A 24,273-nucleotide genomic window follows, 5' to 3' on the forward strand; every position below is an offset into this window, starting at 1 on the left:
TATATTACAGTTGTACTGTAAGAAAAAAAAGTAAATATTTGATCATTATAATGAAGATATATTAATTATAATAATGTTTCAAGGGGCGAAGCTTTCTTGCCATTATTGTACAGCACAACTTATTTTAATTTTACATACGATGTAATTACTTATTAGCTTTTCATGATTTCACAAACCCGTTTGGGGATCCCTGTTCTACAGTAACCAACACATTGGCTCTTTTAACTGTAAGAAGGACTTTCATTCGTACAGCTGTGTTGCAATGCTACGATGAAAAATGCAATTGACTCTTGTAACTGTAATGTGGGACTACAGACGCCATATTGAGGGGTCCCATTTAAATATTTAGAAGTGGACTGTTTCTGTTATACAGTCTCTGGCATTACGTACCAGAATGTAGTTAGTTTGAAAAACAGGAATTTGCATAAAAAAGGAAAGTCATTTTTGAGGGCGTTGCATTTTTTTTTAACGGTTGTGAAATTTCTGTGCTTATGCACTGAATTATCCATCATACATGTGTGGCGTTCAACCCACATCCACCTCCATCCGCTGTCTTTCATCTGGCATTACCATAGACGTGGCTTTAAGACAGTATGGTCATAAAGCTTTTATGCATTTTATTTTTAGAAGCCTGCAGCAGCTGCAAAAACATTTCTTGAAAAAACATTTGCAATCACTCGATGGTTATATAACAACAATGAGCTACTTTGAGTAAGAATCCCCTTCTTCCTTCCTTACAACATCCCCGTCATCCCATCCTCCACTCCTTAACACATCTTCCTGCTCCACTTTCACCATGGAATACTTCAGTCAATAGGTACTTCATTTCTGTGCATTTTTACAGCTACTTTGGATTTGAAGCAATAGCCATAATTATAGCCATGATTTCATTTGACTGAAATATTGCCGTATGCAGTGCACTGTGCTTTTATATTCTTTAATTTAATTGCTGACATGAAATACATTATTGAAACGCACCTGTGTGCATATTAACTACACAGAAAATAGCACATTAAGTTACCTGAAAGAGACCTCGACAGGCTTGGCAAAGGGTCGACTGGGCATTTTCGCTTACCTGTTTGAATTAGGATAGTTCATAATGAGTATTACTTAGCCTTAAATTCAATTCCTAACTTAACAACACAACTTGATCAAAACTCAAAATCAAAGTTTTGTTTTGACTCCCTGTTCACTAAATAGAAACCGATTTGGGACTTTTAAAGACTTTAATTACCTCAGACCTAAATGTTGTTTTCAGATCATCTACTAAATGTTAACATGAAGTTTAAAATGTGCAGATGAATTATGAGCTGCTTTAAAAGACGGTCGGGTTGTAGAGGAGAATAAAGAGCCTCTTTGTGCTCATGATAACACCATAGCACTAGTCAGGCTTACAATAGCGCCTTGTCAGTCAAATCTGTCTAATACGCCACATGATCCTTCTTTTATTATGATAAATATCAATCACCTTTCTTCTTTTGCCAAATACAATAAAAAGGAGAGGGCAGTATGACCAATATCTTACACTTCACTGTACGAGTAATTGTACATCATGATAACAGTATATAATGTATATATGACTTTATAGTTATTGTTTGCTGGAAGAATTTAGAAGTTAATATTAAAACTTAGATTTGATGTATAATACTAATATATTGACTTAATATTAGATTATATACTATACAATACATTGTCATATTGTTATATTGTTCATAATAGGGCTGGATGATTAATCGAAAAGAAATCGAAACCTCTAACCGACGTAATTTTCCCATGTAGGATATTTCGTTTTTTTAATCCTATTAATACTTTCCTCTTAAAAAGATACTTACCGTGTGTGTATGGCTGTCGCGCTCGCGTCTTTTGCAGCGTCTCGCATGTGTGACATGGCAATATTCATTTATTTTGTTTGCAAGAAAGGAAACTTGCTTTTTACAATAAAACCGAAATGTGACTTTTTTCATAAGATGTCTTCATTTCAAGCAATCTCTGATTTTAATTGTTCGAACTATTCAACAAATAACCACAAATAGTTTGTTTCCTTCAGTTTTTTTAAAATCACAAAGATAAGAAATGCACTCTTTCATTAGAAAAAAAATATCCCACCTTTAATAGTTGAGTATATTTACAGTACACACTTTTAATGAACTATGAGGGCAAAAATGAATAAATAAATAAATCGTTCAATAATCGTAATCGAGGTAAAGTGTTCAATTAATCGAGGTTTTGATTTTAGGTCATATCGCCCAGCCCTAGTTCATATGAATAAAGACTGAGCAACACAGCAGTGGAATGAATTACTGTTTTGAATGAATTGGTTGAATTAATGATTCAATGATTCACTCATGAAGACAGTCCCTTAATTTGTTCCAGAATGAATCGGTGTCTTGAATGAATAGGTTGAGTGAACGATTCAACAACTAACTCATGAAGACGGTCACATTTGATTTGTTCCAGAATTAATCAGTGTTTTTTTAACGAATCAGTTGAATTAATTAATCTTTGACTCACTCAAAGACGGTCGCTTCTCGCCACCTACTGGTGCAATGATGTAACCTGCAGAAAAACATCAATGAAAAATATTGTTCATACCTCCCACTTTGCATGTATACAGTCATTTGATCATTTTAACTGATTAATTATATTTTGATCAATCTCTCTTGATAGTTGCAAACCAAAATATCAGATTTTTTAGAACAAATAAAGTTTAACTTTATTGCTCAAATTGAATGTTAATATGGAAACATGTTTGGGAAAAGTTTTGCTTTTCATTTTCATATTTCTTTGTGTTTCTTTGCCAATCTTATGCATAAATAATGTAAATCACTGATAGCTGCACAAATAAGGCTAACGAATCATAAACAGTATAGGAAAATCTCTACAGTTGACACATTTCTATTGCCACACTACATGCATTCTGAAATCACCAGATTACCAGGAAATGGCACTAGTCCTCTCCGTCAAGTCCACAATGATATCATTCATAATTTCAATAATATTCATTACTGAGAGAGGCTGCATGGCTAAGTAACAGCGGGTCATTAAAGGAGCTTTCTCAGTTATTAAGCAATGAAGTGGAAAAGAAAGAAGTCACATTAACTAGATTTTGATGGCCATAAACTTCTCTTTTCTTACTTCCTGCCATCTCATGTCCATCTCTCTTTTCTTCACCCTTTTGTGTTTGTCAATCTACAACTGGGGCTAAAAGTCGACAAACATTCGCTGCTGCAATAGCTGGCGGCTTTATTGGAGTCTTATGATGCAACTCCAACTGCAAGTGCCCTGAGATTACCGAGACTACAAAGGCCTCACAGACAGAATTAGCACACTACGAGAGCTGTATCATTGCACTGTTGTGCAATACTGCTCAATGCATCTGTATCTAATTAGGCCAAATAATCAAGTGCTTTACCATGCTTGTGCTAGAATAGGTTGTGTACGATTTATATACTCAAGGCTGCATGCCAACAAAGTACTATGAAATTGATAAGGCATCATAAAAACAAAGAAGTTTGAGATTTGCCTTCCATTAAAACCATTACACTTATCATGAATCATACAGCACTGTGTGTTAGGTTTTTTGTTCTCGAAGATACTAACTCATGTTTGAAACCTGTGATATTTTTGTTTTTCTGCAGAACACAAAAGGTGTTATTTAGCATAATGCCCAAGTTGCTTTTTTCCATACAACCACAGTGACTAGTAATTGTGATTGTCCACCCCAAAAAAGGACAAAAAGTACCATGTTTTCCAGCTGTAGACACATTTTGTGGAGCTGCCAAATTTGACTCGTACATATCGTTCCTATTGGTTTCAAACAACATTATTGTGGCTAAATGATGACCATAATCTGACATATTACGGAGTGAAATAGGATATTTAACAAGAAACTACATCGTTTTCAGCCAAAAACGGGGAACTTTTTATGCGTTTTGACTGTTTGTTTACACGACAACGGCGTTTTGGGGACTGAAAATGCATATTTTGGAAAACGGGTTTCAAAGTGCAAGTTTTTGAAAACGGCACCGTTATCGTTTCCGTGTAAACACCCAATACGGGAATCTTTGAAAACGGTGATGTCATGCGCGTGCATAGTACGTGTTAGGTATGTAGACATGCGCAGTACGTGTCGATATTAAAGGCAAGCGTGAACAAACATTCACAACAATGGCGGAGTACATGGTACTGTTGTTGCTGCTCAAGAGTTTGCCAATGCTTCTTCAGCAAATTGTGGTGTACACCGTTGTCGTGTAAACGTAGCCTAAATCAGTTTCACCCATTGGTTGATGACAATTTTGATTTCAAGCTGACTTTAAGGTTATGAGCTTACTTCAGTGAGATCAAGAGGAAAGGGCAGGCCAGGAGAGAGAAATTAAAAGGCAAATAGGCTCCACCAGGAAGAAAAGACATAAGTGCAGCCTGTCTTCAATCATCAAATCCCGACTCTGCACATACAACCACTGATGTACACGTGTGCGAACTGTACAGAAATGTGCTTATTTCTTTGCTTATGTCATCACATGAACTTTATGCAGTTGTATTGCACATACTATTGACTATTTATTTGTATTTCAATCATATATGTTTACAATGTTTTGTTTTTCTAGACCCAAATTATCGTGATAAATCATTAGGCTACCAGGCATAAGTGATGAAACAGAACTAGATCGCTCCCATTATAATAAACACTACACCGGAAGTGCCATTTGAATTGTTTTGCATTAGTGCACCTTATATATTGCAGCACACTTGCTGCACCCACTATATTCCCTATTTGTTTTAAATAAAATTTGTTTATTTACAAACATCTTGAATTTATTACTATAAATGTTACTTAATCATTACTTCAAAGTGAACTTGTGATGTTTCTTCTCTCTTGCTTACTAAATAATCTTTTAATCACTATGTTACAATAGACAATTCAAAGTCAGTATTTAATAAATTGAAAAAGTAGGTAACTAAACAAATCAAGAAATTCATTCATTTTACTATGCCTGAAGTCATAGAAACAACGCTGAAAAAAAACAAAAAAAAAACAAAGAACATGTTAGGAATATTACAAAGGAGTAATTTAGGCCCCTTTATATCTAGTATTTCTATCTAGTATTTTGATCTGTGGTGACAATTTATTTTATACATTTGAAAAAACATTCTGGAGTCATATTTCTGCCACAGAATAAAAAATAAACTTTTTAATTGCAGAATTCTGAGTTCTGAGAGACCTCTCAAGTACCTTGGGAACAAAAAAAATCGCAAGAGATAAGCTATAACCTTCCATTACATTCAACACAATAGCACGGTATTATAATTTTAAACACACAGAATGTACATAGAAAAGTTTGAGCATTCAGTGAAATTCCAGGATATTCTATTTACACTGCTTGATTAACAGACATCTGCAGATTTTTCTGACAGTTTGAGTTTAATCCATGTGTGACAACGTAAAACAGCACAACACATCCACCCACAAACTCGCACGTGCATCACACACACACACACACACATCTACACTTCACTCCCCAAACACATACACACAGGCAAGTAGCGTGGACATCGTTGCTGTTGCCACGGCAGCAGCAGAGATAGTCGATTGCGTCCAAACAAAGACGACTGCCTTGTTTCTATGGAGACGGGAGATGGCTCTTTACTTACCCCCAGCTGTCTGGATGGGAGGTTATGTGCATAAGAGGTTAAAGGCAGTTTGTAAATGGTAACATAACAAAACAACTACTGTACACAACCAGAACTATGTCTGCAATACCAGTACATGTGTTACACAGTGATTCAGCGACTGTCTCTTTCAATCTCAGGGTGTTTAATGGCTGTTGTGCTTGAGATGAAGGAAGGAAGTTGTGGAATAATTGATCAGTAATATTATAAATTGTTCCAAGTCTGATGCAGGAAACAGATTGTGTGTCTGTTCATAAACGAGTGCATATTTAATAAAACCAAACACTAAACGCGGCTTTGAACATTTGTGTCGTTTACTTACGAGAAATCGATTATGGTTTGGGTTGGGTATTGAGAACCGGTTCCACATTTCCAAGAACCGTGGATTCAATAAGATATGTGCATTTAGATTCTTATCGATTCCTGTGTGCCGATATTTGTTCATGGTATTCAGCTGCAACAGAACATTTTGCAAAAAAAGATGGAGCAAATACGTTTGATCATTTAAATGTTTGATTTAATTTTTTTATACCTTATTGGAATCGAAACTGGGAATCATTAACAATCAGAATCACTCAAATTTAAATGATATCCAACCCTAATTATGGTTCTGATTCAGATTCTTTTAGTTCTTCTGAGGAAGCACCAGTTGATAATTGAAATAAATCAGCTGTGCCATTTACTACAAAACTTTTTCACGTGTCTCTTTTTAGAAAGATGTCCATGTTAAAATGCAGTTTTGTCTGCACTGAACCAATCACACAGGGTTTCAAGGGGTTGAATAAATTAATTAATGATTTTTATGATTAATTTCACTTTAAGTTAATTATTTAAATGTTTACAATCAAAATTGCACAAAAAATATGAATTATTTTATTAGTTTACCTGCATGTCATGTGTCCATTAACCCTCTGGTGTTGTTCGCATGGAGGTAAAAAATGAAATGAAGGTACTATATTCTAGTTAAAAGTGTTTTTTATTTAATATTTAGTATTTTTAGGGGATTTAGTTATGTAGGGGAATAGTTATGATCCATTTATTATCTGTACCACTTTTTGAGTGTAAAATTCCCAACTTAAACCCCCGGTTTCACAGACATGGCTTAAGACTAGTCCCAGACTAAAATGTAATTCCGAGTCGTTTCAACTGAAAGAAACTTGCACTGACAGATTTTTTTACGATTTTGTTTGGGTGCAGTACCAAACGTTTTCACTAGATGGAATTCACTTCCCATTCATTTCCATTGCGCTCATTTTTGACCAAAAAGAGTACAAGTGTGACTACTTTTTTCAGGATCATTTAACCTTTTCAAATCATGTCCATGATTTTGTGTGAGTGTGTGTGTGTTTTCACAGCAATTTGCAAAACCTGTACCAAGTTTTATACCATTCCGATGAAGTAAAAAAATTCTAAAAAACCAAAACGTAAAATGTTTCGGTCAAAAACGACTAAACAGCACCAGAGGGTTAACCACTGCCAGAGAACTGTGAGCATGTGTTGTTAAATTATTTAAATAATAACTTAATCTCTGGGTATTTCAAGTAAATATTTTTGGTCAAATTAAACAGGATATGAATAATAGCAACATCAAACCTGCTTTGTTGACGAGCACTTGTGTTATCAACAGCCATTCTCTGTATTAAATTTGAGCATGATGCATCGGCATGCTATGTCATTTTGCTTGCGTTTTGGTTGACGATGACGCAGACAGTGAATGATACAGCAAAAAATGCAGCAAATCATGGAGCTTCTCCAAAGGATGCAGGAAATTGCATCTGAAAGGTAGTAGAAGAGAGCGATCTGTAGGCACCAGCTCATCCGCCCACTGCCAGGCTGTTAAATCAAAGCATCTCTGCGACGATGTGCTGCGATGCTTTCATTTGGACAGGAATGTGTAGGCTCACTTTTCACTATGTCGCTCTGTAAACAACACACAGTAATTCTGGTTGCGATGTGTTTTTAAACAAAGCAAGTGGCATATTAATCCACACGAATCTTTCATTTTGAAACGCTGCCAGTCTTCTATGAATAGATTTACTACACTGCTTCCAGCCTACACTAGGACATGTGGTACATGTGCTGGTGAAAACGAACAATGAAGATGCCATGTCCATAAATAGGCATTTGGCAAATCACCACATTGAAGCTTACTTGAACCGTTCACCCGAATGACTCACAAAAGGACATTGTGAACTACCATTAACAACACATCTATGCTGTTATTCTCTACTTAAATGACACGTCCTTAAACCGTTCATCTATTCAAATGTAATGGACATAAGAATAGGCTGAAGTTGACACAGATTAGTGTATAAAAACAATCGCCCCCCTTTGGGTTTTTATTAGTGACCCTAATGCTGCATAAACAGCTCTCTCACTAAACGTTGAGTTAATGTGCTTTTTTGGTTTGCAAGAGATGCTTTAAGCAGACGTCATCAAAATGCATACTGCAGTACAGCAGGTTTTCCTTCCTTCCTTTTCCTAAAGTAGAAGACGATGGAGAAAACAAGATAATTTCATATAATAAGACTACACTGCACCATAGTTCAATGCCATTGAAGACTGTCATTTTAACCTGGAGTGTATTGGACAAATTAGAGAATGGTTGCGAAAAAATTGCAAGAATGTATAAACTGATGAAATGTATACATTGAATGCACTGTTAATCGCTTGGGATAAAAGTGCCTGCCTAATGCATACATGTACACTACCGGTCAAAAGTTTGGAATAATTACGATTTTTCATTTTTCTGAAGTGCTCACCAAGGATGCATTTATTTGATTAAAAATACAGTAAAATGTTAAAGTAATTTATTCTTGTGATTTCAAAGCATTATTCTTCAGAAATCAGTCTAATATTCAGATTTGGTGCAAAATTATCAATTATTATTTGTGCTTAAATACATGTTTCTTATTTTCAATGGTGAAAACAGTTTTTGTTGCGTTATATATTTGTGTAAAATCAGTGATAAATTCTTTGATGAACTCAAAGTTCAACAGAACAATCTAAAATAGAAATGTTTTGTAACATTACAAATGTCTTCACTGTCACTTCTGAACAATTTAATGCATCCATTGCTGAATAAATATATGAGAATCTTTTTTTTTTTATTGTTTATCCCAAACTTGGTTTTCAACACTAATAATCAGAAATGTTTCTTGAGCAGTAAATCGGTATATTAGAATGATTTCGGAAGGATCACGTGACACTGAAGACTGGAGTAATGATGCTGAACTTTGATCATTAAATTACATTACATTAAATAAAATTAAATTTGACAATATATTCATGTATAAAATTAGTATTTTAAATTGTTAAAATATTTCACAAAATTACTGTTTTTATAAAATTTTTGGATCGAATAAATGCAGCCTTGGTGAGGATTCATCAAGGATGAGGAACATGTATCATTTGGGCCCGTTTGTCACTTTGTAAACCTGTTAAAATTTGAAAGAATGATTAAGTAACCTCTCCACCTCCTCCCTGTCTCTCAGGTAACAGAGCTGAACGAGGCCCTTTCCAACGAGGAGAGGAACCTGCTCTCTGTGGCCTACAAGAACGTGGTGGGCGCGCGCCGCTCCGCCTGGCGCGTCATCTCCAGCATCGAGCAGAAGACCTCCGCGGACGGCAACGAGAAGAAGATCGAGATGGTGAGGGCCTACCGCGAGAAGATTGAGAAGGAGCTGGAGGCCGTGTGCCAAGACGTGCTCAACCTCCTTGACAACTTCCTGATCAAGAACTGCAGCGACACCCAGCACGAGAGCAAAGTCTTCTACCTGAAGATGAAGGGCGACTACTACCGTTACCTGGCGGAGGTGGCCACGGGCGAAAAGAAAGCCACAGTGGTGGAGTCTTCTGAGAAGGCCTACAGCGAGGCCCACGAGATCAGCAAAGAGCACATGCAGCCTACGCACCCCATCCGCCTGGGCCTGGCGCTCAATTACTCCGTCTTCTACTACGAGATCCAGAACGCTATTCATGTATAAAATTAGTATTTTAAATTGTTAAAATATTTCACAAAATTACTGTTTTTATAAAATTTTTGGATCGAATAAATGCAGCCTTGGTGAGGATTCATCAAGGATGAGGAACATGTATCATTTGGGCCCGTTTGTCACTTTGTAAACCTGTTAAAATTTGAAAGAATGATTAAGTAACCTCTCCACCTCCTCCCTGTCTCTCAGGTAACAGAGCTGAACGAGGCCCTTTCCAACGAGGAGAGGAACCTGCTCTCTGTGGCCTACAAGAACGTGGTGGGCGCGCGCCGCTCCGCCTGGCGCGTCATCTCCAGCATCGAGCAGAAGACCTCCGCCGACGGCAACGAGAAGAAAATCGAGATGGTCCGCGCTTACCGCGAGAAAATCGAGAAGGAGCTGGAGGCCGTGTGCCAAGACGTGCTCAACCTCCTTGACAACTTCCTGATCAAGAACTGCAGCGACACCCAGCACGAGAGCAAAGTCTTCTACCTGAAGATGAAGGGCGACTACTACCGTTACCTGGCGGAGGTGGCCACGGGCGAAAAGAAAGCCACAGTGGTGGAGTCTTCTGAGAAGGCCTACAGCGAGGCCCACGAGATCAGCAAAGAGCACATGCAGCCTACGCACCCCATCCGCCTGGGCCTGGCGCTCAATTACTCCGTCTTCTACTACGAGATCCAGAACGCACCCGAGCAGGCCTGCCATCTGGCCAAGACGGCTTTCGACGACGCGATCGCCGAACTGGACACCCTGAACGAGGACTCCTACAAAGACTCCACGCTCATCATGCAGCTCCTGCGAGACAACTTGACGCTCTGGACGAGCGATCAACAAGACGACGAGGGAGGCGAAGGCAACAATTAAGCGTCGAAGACGAAAAGAGAAGATCTTTGAGACCCTTTTCCTCTCGGCCGTAACATAAAACACGCGTGCGCACACAACAAAGAAAAACAAAAAAAGTATAAGTTACATGAAAAATTCACAAAAGGGGGCATGATGGAACTGTGTCAGGCACGTTTGCTGATAGCAAAGCAGCGCAGTTTTCTTTATTTTCCACAAAATTACAATTGAGAGAAATATGCTAGTTGCAAAGAATGGTATGTCTCAAAAAAACTAAGAAGTAGCTTAAAAAGAATAAATTAAACCTCTCTTTCGGTGACTCAACACTTTGAGGAAAAAGCTTGTCAGTAGGTCAGTCGTTTCTAAATGACTGAAGGGTTACGCTAAACCCGCTGGCGTAGGGACTGTTCTTGTAGTGAAATACAAAGCGGAGCTGCTTATATTAATTTATATTGTGAGTAAAGAGTACTTTAAAGTGTCAAAGGTGGGCTTAAATGACAAAAAAATCTTTAAGTGAAAACTTGAATGTTGTTGCCTCGCAAAAGTAGGTATTTGCAAACAGGCTGAACGGTCGTGGTTTTGTCTGATATATACGTTCATAGGGATTCTGAATCGCACTCACTAATGTTTGAAAGTCGTTTACATCGAACTGGTTATCTGTGCTATTTATGATACACATCGTTAGTATGCATCTCACCTCGGAACCACACGAAACTACTGTATTACAGTAATGTTGATTAGGTGTGCAAAAATAACACAGTTATGACTTCCCTGGTACATGTATTGCCTTTTAAGTCCAAAGCTAAAACCGTTTTCCAGTCGTTATTATTATCATTATTCTGGATGCCGTTTCAAAAATTGTCAAGCCTGACCCACACTGTATGAGAACAATTTGATTTGATTTTAATGCACTGAAGAATAGTTCTAAATATTATAGATAAAATAATCAAATGATGGTACAGGCGAAAAATACAATTTACGAAAAGAACGAAAAAACTAAAATGCCCAATGCTTAGCAGAAAAAAAAACGACCACCTTTAAGTAATGCCTAATCACTTGGTTTGATACACTCAATTAATATTACTGGTACCATAGACTATTTTTTGTTATTCAGTTAATTTATTTTGAGTTTTTGACAGTGCACTGGCATAAAATTGCTTTTGTTCTTTCTTTCTTTTTTATTCTCATGAAATGTACTTGCCTATTATACCGTTTCTCAGTGTAGGACGATTACAGCTCCATTATTCTTGATAATACAATATTGTGCATGCTGGTGATGTATTTATATACCATAGCTCGACTTTATTCACTTTAAAAACTATAGATGTTATGTATTCATATGAACAAGAAATGACAAGAATTTAATCTGATTATTTTCTATGTATTACTTTCTGTTGGATTGTTTCAATCCGTTCTGATTTTTTTCTTATATATTTTTTCCTTGCTGAAGTACGCTATACCAAAACGTGCGTGTTTACCATGAAATAATCTGCTATGGATGTTGCTCTAGTGACATGCGATTCTTGTATTTGGTTTTTAATAAACAGAAAAGGAAGCGAAAAGACAAAAAAAAAAGAGAAGAGACCACGTCTGGTGTTTGGTCACGGTAAATTATGATTACATTGTGAAACGATTAATGTTGTTCTTAAAATGACTTTTCCTTTTCTGTGCTTTCTTCTGTCAAATTCTACTGTGAGATATTTAAGATTTGCTGTAATATCAGTGTTTGTTTTTATCTGTATGGGATTCACTCATGGAACATTACCTATTCTTATGATTTCTGTTTTCTTTCTTTTTCCTCGTCTACTGGTATCTTAAATGTGAGTCATGTAGCGGTTGCACAAAAGAAACATAATGATAATAATAATGATAATTAAAAAAATAAAACATGACTGTGCTCTTCTAACCACCATTTCAGTGCTGTTGTTGTATGTGACTGAGTCGTTTCCTGTTGACATCAGAAAACATGATGTGCTGTTATTAATAAGTGCACATTCAATGGCACAGTGATTAGTCTAGTAGTAGTCAGATAATAGTGAACAACACTGTTTGAGCTCATGTTTCCCCTCCCATTCGGTGCCATCCCGTGCCATCTCCTAGATGGCTGAAGGCTGTCTCTGCTAATGCTTTGCTTAATGCTAGCATCTGCCACACAGTTAGTGCCAGCAGCTCTGCTTTAGTTTAAAGTTCATTCCGGTGAAGCTGGTTTTCTTTAAAGGCATAGTTCACTCAAAAATGAAAATTCAGTCATGATTCCTCACCATCAAGTTCTTCCAAAACTGTATGAATTTCTTTCTTCTGCTGAACAACAAAAGAGGATATTTTGAAGAATGAGGGTAACCATACAGTTTCTGGTTCCAAATGACTTTCATAGTATTTTTTTTCCATACTTGGGAACTCAATGGTACCAACATCCATTTGTTTACCCACATTCTTTAAAACATCTTTGAAAATGAGGATAGAATTTTAATTTTTGATTGAAGTATCCCTTTAACTTCATCTTTTCCAAAGGTATTGATAAGATGGGTACAGAGAGAGTGAGATAATCACTTTTGTAGTATTAATAAGGTTGCAAAGGGGCTGAAAGTTTTTGGAAACTTCTGGAAATGTTCAACCTCTTTGCAACCATAAACGTTAATATTCATTAAGTGTGCTAATGAAAGCTATGGATATACTCTATCCAAGGAAGCATTTATACAACGCCATTTTCAACTATAAATGAAACACTTTGTATGCATTTCTGGTCGTTTATTTACATGACAATGGCGTTTTGGGGGCCTGAAAAGGTAATCTATTGAAAACGGGTTTCAAAGTGCAGATTTTTGGAAACAATACCGTTTGCAACTGTGTGTAATTTATAAAGCTGCAAATTAGTTAAAACAGTGACGTTACACGCATGCGTATTTCGTGTTCAGTGCATGCACAAATTTTTTTACAACCTGACATCGCCAACTACTGGCCTGGCATGCATAATACAGCATTTTTAGTAGTTTTTCAGGATCTGTATGAACTGGGATCGTTTTGTCAATGTTGTCATCTGTACTCAAAACTTTTCAAAAATGCAAAGGAAAAACGTTATGTAGTACGTTTTGTAGTACATTGTTGTCATGTAACCTTACCCTTAGCTCTATTACTATAACAAGGACTTCTGTACTTATGAGACTTACCTACCTTATAAAAAGCATCAATATGGATGGTACACCAGTTCAAATATGCTAATGACACACTAATTAAATGCTTTCTTTTTTAAACTGTGACATTTACTCAATGCATTTGCGAGAATGGCAAAAATCACCAGTACTTACGTAAATACGGCATGATACTGCAACAAAGTACCAATGTTTCAAAGACAAATACTAATGAAATGGCATAGCTGTATACACCACCAACTCCAGTCCAAAGTCAAGTAGGCAATCTGCCTGAGTAAGATAGAGTCAGTAGGGCAGACGTAAGCACGTTGAACTGAATCCTACAACACAAGCAAATATTGATTCGGTGAGGGGTTGAGTTTGTGTGAACATTATACCATCAGGCAAAGACAGAGAATGGGAAATCAATGATTACGAACAAAAGAAGCAAGGCCAGCAAGTCTGGCAAAGTAGCATGAGGATGCCTGATCGCTTTCCTCCAAACCCCATTACTAATGATAATATGATCTGGAAAACCAATCTTTTTGCATACACCTTGCACTTACCAAACAATTCCTTGCACACTTTATTCAAGGTAATTAGTGACTGAGGAATAAAATAATTACTAAATAACAAAAAGTTGCAGCTAACGATCAACTACTACTGTCTCTGCTTGCGCCTGAAAGCAATTTCACCATTTTCTTTATGCAATTATTTATTTAATTTCTTTTGATTTTGTGAGATTCGACTATTCGTTTCTGAAATGAGGGTATTGGAGGGTATGGATAAACACTACCTCTATTTCAATCCATTAAAATGTTATCAAAATTCCTAATCATTTTTTGTATGTTACAGAAGTACTAGGGTAAAAGTTGTTTGGATCCAAACATGGACATTGACGATAGTGTAAAATAGTGTAAATCACCTTTAAATTCATGAAAAAAACTGTAAATTCATGAACGGATTTATTCCAGAACTGATTCTTTCAAAAACGATGAGCAAGTCATTGAATCATTCATTCAACCGATTTATCAAAATGCTTCACTCTAATTAACCATTATTTGTATTTAAAAACTTTAAACTTTGACACATCAGTACTGTACATTCTACTAGTGGCATGTAATGTCTAATTTGTTAAGTACGTCAGGGAAACCAACTTAAAATCTTAAAAATCATACAATAAATATTTTATGTAAAATGGTGCTTCTTTATAAAACGAGTGCCTTGCACACTATTTCATCTGATAGTTCATAATATTTGTTTAATTTATTTATGTTGTCGAATCTTTAAAGGAACACTCCACTATTTTTGAAAATAGGCTCATTTTCCAACTCCCCTAGAGTTAAACAGTTGAGTTTTACCGTTTTCGAATCCATTCAGCTGATCTCCGGGTCTGGCGGCAGCACTTTTAGCTGTAGCTTAGCATAGATCATTGAATCTGATTAGACCGTTAGCATCTCGCTCAAAAATGACCAAAGAGTTTCTATATTTTTCCTATTTAAAACTTGACTCTTCTGTAGTTACATCGTGTACTAAGACCGACGGAAAATGAAAAGTTGTGATTTTCTAGGCCGATATGGCAAGGAACTTATACTCTCATTCCGGTGTAATAATCAAGCAACTTTGCTGCAGTACCATGGGTGCAGCAGGCACAATGATATTACGCAGCGCCTGAAAATAGGCTTATTGGAAGTTATCTAGCTGGGGACTATTTTCATTGCCTAGAAAATCACAACTTTTCATTTTCCGTCGGTCTTAGTACAGGATGTAACTACAGAAGGGTCAAGTTTTAAATAGGAAAAATATAGAAACTCTTTGGTCATTTTGAGCGAGATGCTAATGGTCTAATCAGATTCAATTATCTATGCTAAGCTACAGTTAAAGAGTTGGAAAATTAGCCTATTTTCAAAAATAGTGGAGTGTTCCTTTAAGGAGACCCTAAAGAGAAAAAACGGCGCTTTCCGTATCCAGTGGCGTTATAAACATCTCATCATGGAGGCTTCGGGATACGCTGCTTAAACCCAATGAATCCCACATGACGAACTCATTTTCTTATGACTTACCATCGATTTCAGAGTGCTGTATCCCCAAAAGAACACATTCAAAACGACCTCAGGGTCGAGGAATGAATTAATGATGCGACCTACATAAAGAATTAAGGGATTTCATATCCTCAGCTCTAACGCGACTGTGATTAATTTCGAGACACAATTTGAATGACCAATCAAAAAACGGCGCATAGGCGAACGCGCCATCCAATAGGATCATAGTTGCCACGTGTTGGAAATAAAACGTATAAACTACGCAATCTTTTTGTGTAATGCAAATGTTTTGGGGATGTACAGTATATAATGTATTTTTTAAATACTTTAACATTTTGCACTACTATATAAATTATACATCTCATGTACCTCAAAGCTAAATTTGAAGCTGCTATGTTTAGGCTACGTTTTTTTTTTATAGGCTACATGGCAGAAACATCCATTGTAGAGAGATTCAACAATTTATGCCAAAAATACAGTCTCATTGGAAGTGGCTTCTCTTCTGTCTCTTGTGCAAGTAAAAAAAAATGGGTGAATAAAATGACATGATGTGAAAGAATTAGATTCTTTCAACCAGTTTTTTAAAACCAATAAAATCCTAAACATGCCGCAGAATTCATTCTTTTCATGTAATTGTTAGATAAAGAACTTTAGACAAATCTTGAAACATGTTCTGAAGTCAAGTCCTGTATTTGCTATTTGCTCTACACAGAACCAACTTGATGTACCATGTTGAAATAGGCCTTATTGTTGAGGGTTGCATCCCTCAAATGTGCATATGCTGAAATATTGCCAGTTGTTAATCCATAAGGGTTAGAGTTTAATCAGATCTAGCACTCCGTCCTTTTAAATTTTCTTTTTATGTTCTCCTTTGGCCAATTCACAGTGCTCTCTCTGTATTTAATATAATAGATAAATTGCACCCCATATTGCTTTTATAACATTTTGGCAGTCGTATCAATATTATTGAAATGAGAGTTAGTGAGACAGAGTCTTAGGAGAGCTGGCCTACTTCTGTGTTTCAGCTGACGGTGTGCATGCGCATGCATCTGTGGTTCCTCCAATCAAACCCTCGGCTCATTTCACTACACAAGACCGGACATGGATCAGAAAAGGACAGCTGGCAAAATAAGGAATGGATGGATGCAAAGATGAAAGAGGCAATAAAGAAGTAAAGATTGGATCAAACATAGAGCAAATAATGACTTTGGTTTTGGTTTCTTGGGACACTTCACCCATCTGGATTTAGTTGGATAAACAATTTCCTTCAATCTCATGCCATTGGTGTATGCCAAAGTCAGGACACTAGGAATATTTTTACATTACACAAAGAATAGGTCACAGTTGCTTCTGCATATAAAGCTAGAATATAAGCATTTTAACAACTTAAATTTAAATTAATCTAGACTAGCCTAAAATTAATCAAGATACACATTCATTTTTATGCATACATATTCGTTTTGTACCTATCCAAACAAATGGGAAAAACTTCATTGCTTTTATAATGCATCATCATTTTAATATACAAAATGAACATGAAATGCATGACAGTTGGTAAATCTAAAATTACATAATGATAACAGCACATTGCACTTTCAGTGCTCTGTTGGCTCATGTACTAAGGCAATCTTTGTTCAGAGCTGTCAGAATCAATACAGTTCATCAGTGCAGTTTCCTTTAGACCTGCATTATCTCCTAAAGCACCATACAGGGTTAAAAACGTCTTGTTCACCACAGAAGTGCAAGGGTAATACTAACATGAGGATTTTCCTGACTGATGAAAACTGTGCAGTGAACATGAAACATGCATACAGATGCTACTTCAGTAGATGAAGCTTACATGCATGACTACACTATGAAATGCATCATGCATAAAACATTTCAAACAATGTGCATTACTTATTAAAGGGGTTTCTACCAGTTTCTCTCTTCGCTGCTATTTTAAGGCATACCCATAATAACCATATTGATTTTATGTTTAAATTCATGAGATATGACTAAATGGTTTCCTGTTGTGTGAGAGAGATGACTCTCTCAAGCACGTACGGTCAGGATTTGTGTAATTCTTTAAAACGGATTTAAATATGGTAAAAATGTAGCAACATATAATTATAAATAATTGCGATCATACAGATAAACACCAGATAATCCAGACTGCCTGAAGATGTTTATTCTCAACTCCACCATGAGGATATTCAGAAATACAGCTCATGATGGGAAAGCTTTTATTACAGTCATTTAAAACATTATGCAATGCCTCACAAAACCCAAAGAGACCAATCTGAATACACTCCCTGCTGTTCTACTGGCTGAGACGACTGATGTGAGGAAACCATGTTGTTGTGCTTCCTGCAGTTAAACAGCATGGCGATGTCTGGTGGAATCTATTTGTATGATAAAGTCAAGAATAATTTATTTTTTTTATCTTTTCAAAAGGAAACAGGCAATCCTTCATTTTCAGTTTCTTCAGCTTCATATGAGAATGGCGTTAGATTGGTTTTAAAGGGGTCATATGATGCGATTTCAATTTTTCCTTTCTCTTTGGAGTGTTACAAGCTCTTGGTGCATAAAGAAGATCTGTAAAGTTGCAAAGACTAAAGTCTCAAATCCAAAGAGATATTCTTTATAAAAGTTAAGAGTCAGCCACACCTACCTAAAACGGCTCGTTCTAACACGCCCCCACATATCTACGTCACTATGTGGGAAGATTTGCATAACGCCGCCCAAATGTTCACGCAAAGAAAGAAGGCGTAACTTTTATTCTCGCTGTAGTTTTGTTGTTTCCGCCGCCATGTCGTAAAGGCACTGTGAAAAGCGAAACTACTTTGGTTGGCCTTCCAAAAGAGGACGATATCTGCTTCGTCATGCCTGGAGCTGATCCGTGCTGGTTGCTGAGGAAATACTACAACTTTGCACTGTGGATCGCCGGATCGGCTTTCACTGTGGACGAAGCAGAGTCCAGCCCGGAGTCGTCACATGTCCTTCCGGATGCTCCTTCGTCGAAATCGCCAGCCGCACCGTTCTCAAGCCCACGCCTCTGCTCACTCTAGCCCTCCGGCCGTTCCTCACTTTATCCCTACAATATTGTCAACATTAACTAATAGCTAACATGGACAAGGTGACATAGCAGAAGAAAAAAAAGTTTCAGGCAGAGCAACGTATTACATGTTGATGAATACATATTATAAAAAACAACATTTTACCAGCATATGGTAAAACTGCAGTTTTGTGAAGCGCCTGAAGAAATGTCATGGTCATAATTCACCTAAAAATCAAAAAAAAGTTTTGTTTTTTTTTAAAGACAATCCATATTTTAGGACCATTTGCATTGTTACATTATTTTCACTTCTTACATTACTGTAGTGCAAAAACATCTCATTCACACTGAAAACAATAAATCCCTCCAGACAATATTTAAAAAAAATGCTACCAGGATCTATATGCACAATTATATTTTATTATGTTCATTGATATGTAAATAATACATATTTCAGTAATGGGGTAAAAGATTTAATTGTCATGAAAATAATGTTGCAATGCATTATATATATATATATATATATATATATATATATATATACATGTTTTTTTTATTGGTCTTATGAAGTATTCTAATTTGTTGAGATAGTGAATTGGTGGGTTTTTGTTAAATGTGAGCCAAAATCATCACAATTAAAAGAACCAAAGACTTAAACTACTTCAGTCTGTGTGCATTGAATTTATTTAATACACGAGTTTCACAATTTGAGTTGAATTACTGAAATAAATGAACTTTTCCACGACATTCTAATTTATTGAGATGCACACCTGTATATATATATATATAGCACATGAAACAGTCTTAATTGTCTTTATGCAAGATATAATTTTTATTTTTATTTTTGATTTATGGGTAAAATATGAGCATGTTTTCTAGAGATTGGTGTGTACACAGTTGTTATTTACTACAAGTAGAAGAGAGGACTATGGTAAGAGACAATGATGAAAAAGAGTGATGTAAAAATGAGATGGGAATGCAGTAGGGCATTTCCTCCTCTCCTACCTGCAGTTTACAAAGAATATAACTATCAAGACATTCATGCTGAAGAAAACAAACTCAAAGTACCACAGTGATCTGCCTGTGTGTGTGTTGTAGTGTTTAAGGTTTCTTTGTGCTGCTGGCAGTCACTGCGCTGCCTGTGTTGACAGGGATGTTGATTTCAGAGCCCTGGATGGCAGGTTTGGGCAGATGAGCTTCAATGGTCAGCACACCCTCAGGAGACAGAGAGGAGGTGATCTTCTCAGAGTCGACACCAGAGGGCAGACTGCAACACAAGACAGTCACCTTGCATTCAGGAAATCACAGCTCATCACAAAAGGTCACAAAAGGTCATCTTTAGACAGGCGTCACATCAAGTTTTAAATCGATTTGACTTATCAAGAGAATATTTTATATTATATTTGTACTATATATTTCTTTAGGTCAAAAACTACTACACTAAAATAAAACAAAAACTATTGGAGTCTGTTTTACAAGAAAATACTATTCCAGTTTTTCCATTTTCTTTGTTGTAATTGTAAAATTTACTAGCAATTTCTGAGTGAAATTTGTTTCTAAACCTAATTTTGTCATTAAAGTATCTGCCATCACATGCAATGAATGCAAAAATGCAGTTATATCTCTCTCTCTCTCTCTCTCTCTCTCTCTCTATATATATATATATATATATATATATATATATATATGTATATGTATATATACAGAAGGTTGTCCTAAGACAATAACGCATTTTAGTTTTAGGTTTTAGGACAACTTTGATGAAAGGTTTTGATCCACTTCAAATGTTGACTACTGTGTATATATATAAGTTTTATTTCAGTTATATATAAATACTATTTCAGTCTTTCTAATCCAAAATTTCTTGTCTAATTCAATGTGTTATTGGCCATTTCCTTACTTGTGAAATTTACCAGCAACTTCTGAGTGAAAATTGTTTCTATGCCCATTTTAGTGCACTTTTTTCATTGAAGTATCTGCCATACACTCACACAAATTTTGCAGTTAATGCAATAAAATAAATAAATAAAAATGCAATTCCAAGCCATTGAAACTCAAGAGAAATGAACACAAAACATGAGCACAGGTCCGCAGAGAGTTTCAGCTCTTTCAAAAACAGATGTGAAATATTATGCAATGTGATGCATGAATCACTGTCAAGAGCCATTATCTCAAACATGTCCCACCCTCTTAGTATTCCCGGGACAATGTGACTCTTGATCCTCCCTATCAAGTGTGCAGTACTTACGTGTATTTCCTGGTGAAACATCTGGACACAAAGCCATGTTCATCCTTCCGCTCCTCATGTTTGCCTGCATGCGGATCAGACGAGAACAGACACATGGAAAAGAAAAAACACGCATGAAATATCTCTCCGATTCTTCAAAACAGCAAAGACTTCATTAAAAGGACAGCAAATGGAAATTTCTCATCAAAATCTCCTGGGATCAAATGATCTAAGCTGCTATCCACATACCCTTGCTGTATATCAGCTTTCTCAGTTGTGTCTGTTTTTATAAGAAACCACTATAAGATCTCATTAGCAACTGGATAGCAACATCTTGGCAACCGATCACCATTCACGTTATTCAGAAAATGTACAAATCTGATTATATTTGCAAATCTGATTAGTGTTACGTTTCTGATGTAGTGTTGATTGAGACAATCAAGAGTGTTTAACCACATGTTGACTGAGCTTTGCCTATAATGTGTCATGTTTCCTCAGTTTGGTGACGAGTGTCTGCTCCTTCTCTTAACCACTTCTTGAATGTGTAACACAACATTGTCATCCTTTGAATGTTCCTCAAAGCCCTAAACTCTGGCTGACACCCGGCCGGGTAACCCAGCACCAGCTCTGTTTGTTTAGACAACACGACTGAGACCTCAGAGGAGCCTCGCCATCTGACAGACGGCCACAGAGACGGATGAGATGTGAGAGTCATTAAGAGAGTGGAGTCCAGTGTGTATTACTTCACAAGCTCAACCTTTCACTTCTGAAATCTGATGCATTTCCAAATTAAATAAAAGTAAAAATGTTAGACAGCAAAAATATGATGTTACATACAAAACGTTTGTACTTGAATGGCACAAAGATGAGAACTTAAGTCTCGAGCTCTGGCCTCTGCATTCTGCACATGCTGTTTTAACTGCATTGTGCTCTGGTTATGTAATATCTCAGGAATTTGTCAGGAAAATCAGCTCCCACCCTACAGAAGATAAAAGTTCTCCCAGCAGCAGCCCTTTGTTTACTTCACACTCGACCACCTCTCTTCCTTAGGGAAGCCCATTTCTTCCACAAAAAGGAAAAAAAACATGCTTTGGCACATCATAATTATGAGATAAAAAGTCACAATTATGACAAAATATCAAAATTATGAGACACTAAGTAAATTCAAAAAGAGTCAAAATGACCACAAGCCGTAATTAGCCGAGGCAAAAAGTTGCAATTATGAGATTAAGTTAAAATATGATTCAAAATTATGATTCTAAAAGTTGAAATTATGACCTACTGTCATAATTATGAGGTAAAACTCAATTATGACTAACTATATTATAGAAATTATATTTTCTAATTAAAGTTGAGATAAAAAGTCATAATTGACAAAAAAGTCATAATTATGAGATAAAAAAATAAATTATAACAAAAGTCAATGTGATGATAAGTCATCATTATGACAGTCAAAATTATGATACTAAGTCATAATTATGTGATAAAAACTCAATTATGACAAAATGATATGATACAAAGTCAATTTTGAAAGTTGAAATTATGACATAAAAAAGTCAAAATTATGAGATATTAAATCATGAAAAAAAATTACATAAAAAGTTACAATTATGAAAGGTCATCATTATGACAGTCGCATTTTGTAGTTTATCTTGTAGTTTTGACTTTTTGTCATTGATTTGATCATAATAATTTAGATTTTTTTAATATCTCATATCAATTTTTATGTCAGAACCATGATTTATCAACAGAGTTTTGTTTTTCTTATGTAGCAGAAATGGGCTTCTATACTTCCTGGACATTTCCCTTCCAAAACAACTAAACAAATCAGCTCCAAGTTCCTTCCTGAAAGTGAAATATGAACTTTTATAGTAGTTTTTACATGTTATAGCATCAGCACACACAAAAGTTTGGATTGTTATTCATTGAATCAAGAAGGTCTTTTCCCTTCCCTAAGTTCACTTTTCTGCATCATGTTTAAAGACTCATTGTGTTTGAATCAGCTGGTGTTTTGGTGATTTTTAGTGGATGTTCAATACAAATCAGTTCACGCAGGTGTAAAGAATCACATTAACTAGCAACATCATCCACTAAATAATCACAACACTGGCATCTATTGTTTTAGCATGTCAAAGCTTAGATTTGTGAAATGCGTGTTTCTTTACAATAAACGACACTTGCTTTTATACTCTGGAATCTAATGCAATGACATTCAGACATTTTTAAGAGTGACTTTATGAGACGCTCTTCTTGGGCTAAATGGTGAAATTATGAAGCAAAGTGCTCACCGGTGATCTCCACCACCCCATCTTTGGTCTTCACCGTCAGCTCCTCTGGGGCGAAGTGATTGACATCCAGGCTGATCTTCCAGGAGTCTGGCGTCTGCTTTATCTCAGACATTCCCGAGCTCATCTGTCGGGACAGGGCCCGGCTGTAGTTCGGGGGGTGCATCACGGAGGCGGAGGGCAACATGGGCATCTGAGCCACTGGGCTCTGCATTAAAGAGGCCATTTCTGGAAATCCAAAGGGCCGGATGTATCCGGGCCAGTGTGTGCTGGGAAATGTGGGCATCTCCTCGGAGAAGCGTGGCATCCCAAAGGTCTGATCGAAGATCCGGCTGCCCTGGGACCAGTCGCGGAAAGGGTCCCAGGATGGGCCGTGCATAAAGGTGAAGGGGATGCGTCTCTCGGCCATGGCAGAAGTTTGTTCCTACTCTGAAAGTTTTCTGGCAAGTGCTGTGTCCTGTTTGGGAGTGCTGAGATTTATAAGAACGTTCTCAGCCGACACTCCCCTTTCCACACTAATGCAACGCCCCCTCCCATCCAGATATTTATAGAAGGGCTAGAATGTCTATTCACGGACGGCCTAGCATGAGAATGGAATCCAAGGCAAAGGCCTTGCACCGGCACCGTTCCTTTCCTGGATGGTTGAGCCTCTCTCACAAACACATTCTCTTGTCGTGACACAGGAGCGGAGGAATCTGGAGGTCAGAGCGAGTCAGCACAAACCGAGCCTTCTGATAACACAAAGATACAACAGGTGACCAAACACACATGCGCTATGAATCTGCAAACACACAGAACACAAAACAGACAGAGAAATTAAAATACAAACAGGGTTACATTGAAAAACAGTTAGTTTAGGATTTACTTTTCACTCTATTTTTCACTTTTTACTTAGAATGATCTAGTAAACGTCACAAAGAAACATTAATTAAGCACTGAATTACAGTCACAATTTAAAGTAGAAAGACTGAAATAATAATAGCAATAATTTTCAATAATCTACTTTGAATCAAATTAAATGATATACATACAATTTTAAAACATAAAAAAGCAAAAAAATTATAAAA

At 36.6% G+C, this 24,273-nt stretch overlaps 2 protein-coding genes across 2 annotated transcripts in view; one reads left to right on the top strand and one right to left on the bottom strand.

The window, feature by feature from the left end:
- The window catches only part of LOC107663956 (14-3-3 protein gamma-B), a 16,402-nt gene extending 4,156 nt beyond the window's left edge, over positions 1-12,246 (top strand). Inside the window, exons 2-3 of the mRNA XM_016454424.1 lie at positions 9,165-9,632; positions 10,323-12,246. Coding sequence (XP_016309910.1) covers positions 9,165-9,632; positions 10,323-10,511 — 657 coding nt within the window. The 3' untranslated portion in view covers positions 10,512-12,246. The remainder of the gene's footprint in view (positions 1-9,164; positions 9,633-10,322) is intronic.
- A 7,232-nt stretch (positions 12,247-19,478) lies between these two features.
- On the bottom strand, positions 19,479-23,717 carry hspb1 (heat shock protein, alpha-crystallin-related, 1). The gene is made up of 3 exons (XM_016459571.1): positions 23,210-23,717; positions 20,943-21,006; positions 19,479-19,961 (listed from the first exon to the last, which is right to left on the bottom strand). The coding sequence occupies exons 1-3, from the start codon at positions 23,613-23,615 to the stop codon at positions 19,796-19,798; spliced, it is 636 nt and encodes a 211-aa protein (XP_016315057.1). The 5' UTR covers positions 23,616-23,717; the 3' UTR covers positions 19,479-19,795.
- Between the last annotated feature and the right edge of the window lie 556 nt (positions 23,718-24,273).

Source organism: Sinocyclocheilus anshuiensis, unplaced genomic scaffold (assembly GCF_001515605.1).
Source record: "Sinocyclocheilus anshuiensis isolate Anshui unplaced genomic scaffold, SAMN03320099.WGS_v1.1 scaffold245, whole genome shotgun sequence".
NCBI classification, from domain to species: domain Eukaryota; kingdom Metazoa; phylum Chordata; class Actinopteri; order Cypriniformes; family Cyprinidae; genus Sinocyclocheilus; species Sinocyclocheilus anshuiensis.

What these genes read in the sequence shown, in the direction of transcription:
- hspb1 (XM_016459571.1), bottom strand. Translation starts at nt 23,615, where the DNA reads ATGGCCGAGAGACGCATCCCCTTCACCTTTATGCACGGCCCATCCTGG. An exon ending in TGGGGTGGTGGAGATCACCG is followed by an intron (nt 21,007 to 23,209) that starts GTGAGCACTTTG and finishes ATCCGCATGCAG; the next exon opens with GCAAACATGAGGAGCGGAAG. An exon ending in TGTTTCACCAGGAAATACAC is followed by an intron (nt 19,962 to 20,942) that starts GTAAGTACTGCA and finishes CTTGTGTTGCAG; the next exon opens with TCTGCCCTCTGGTGTCGACT.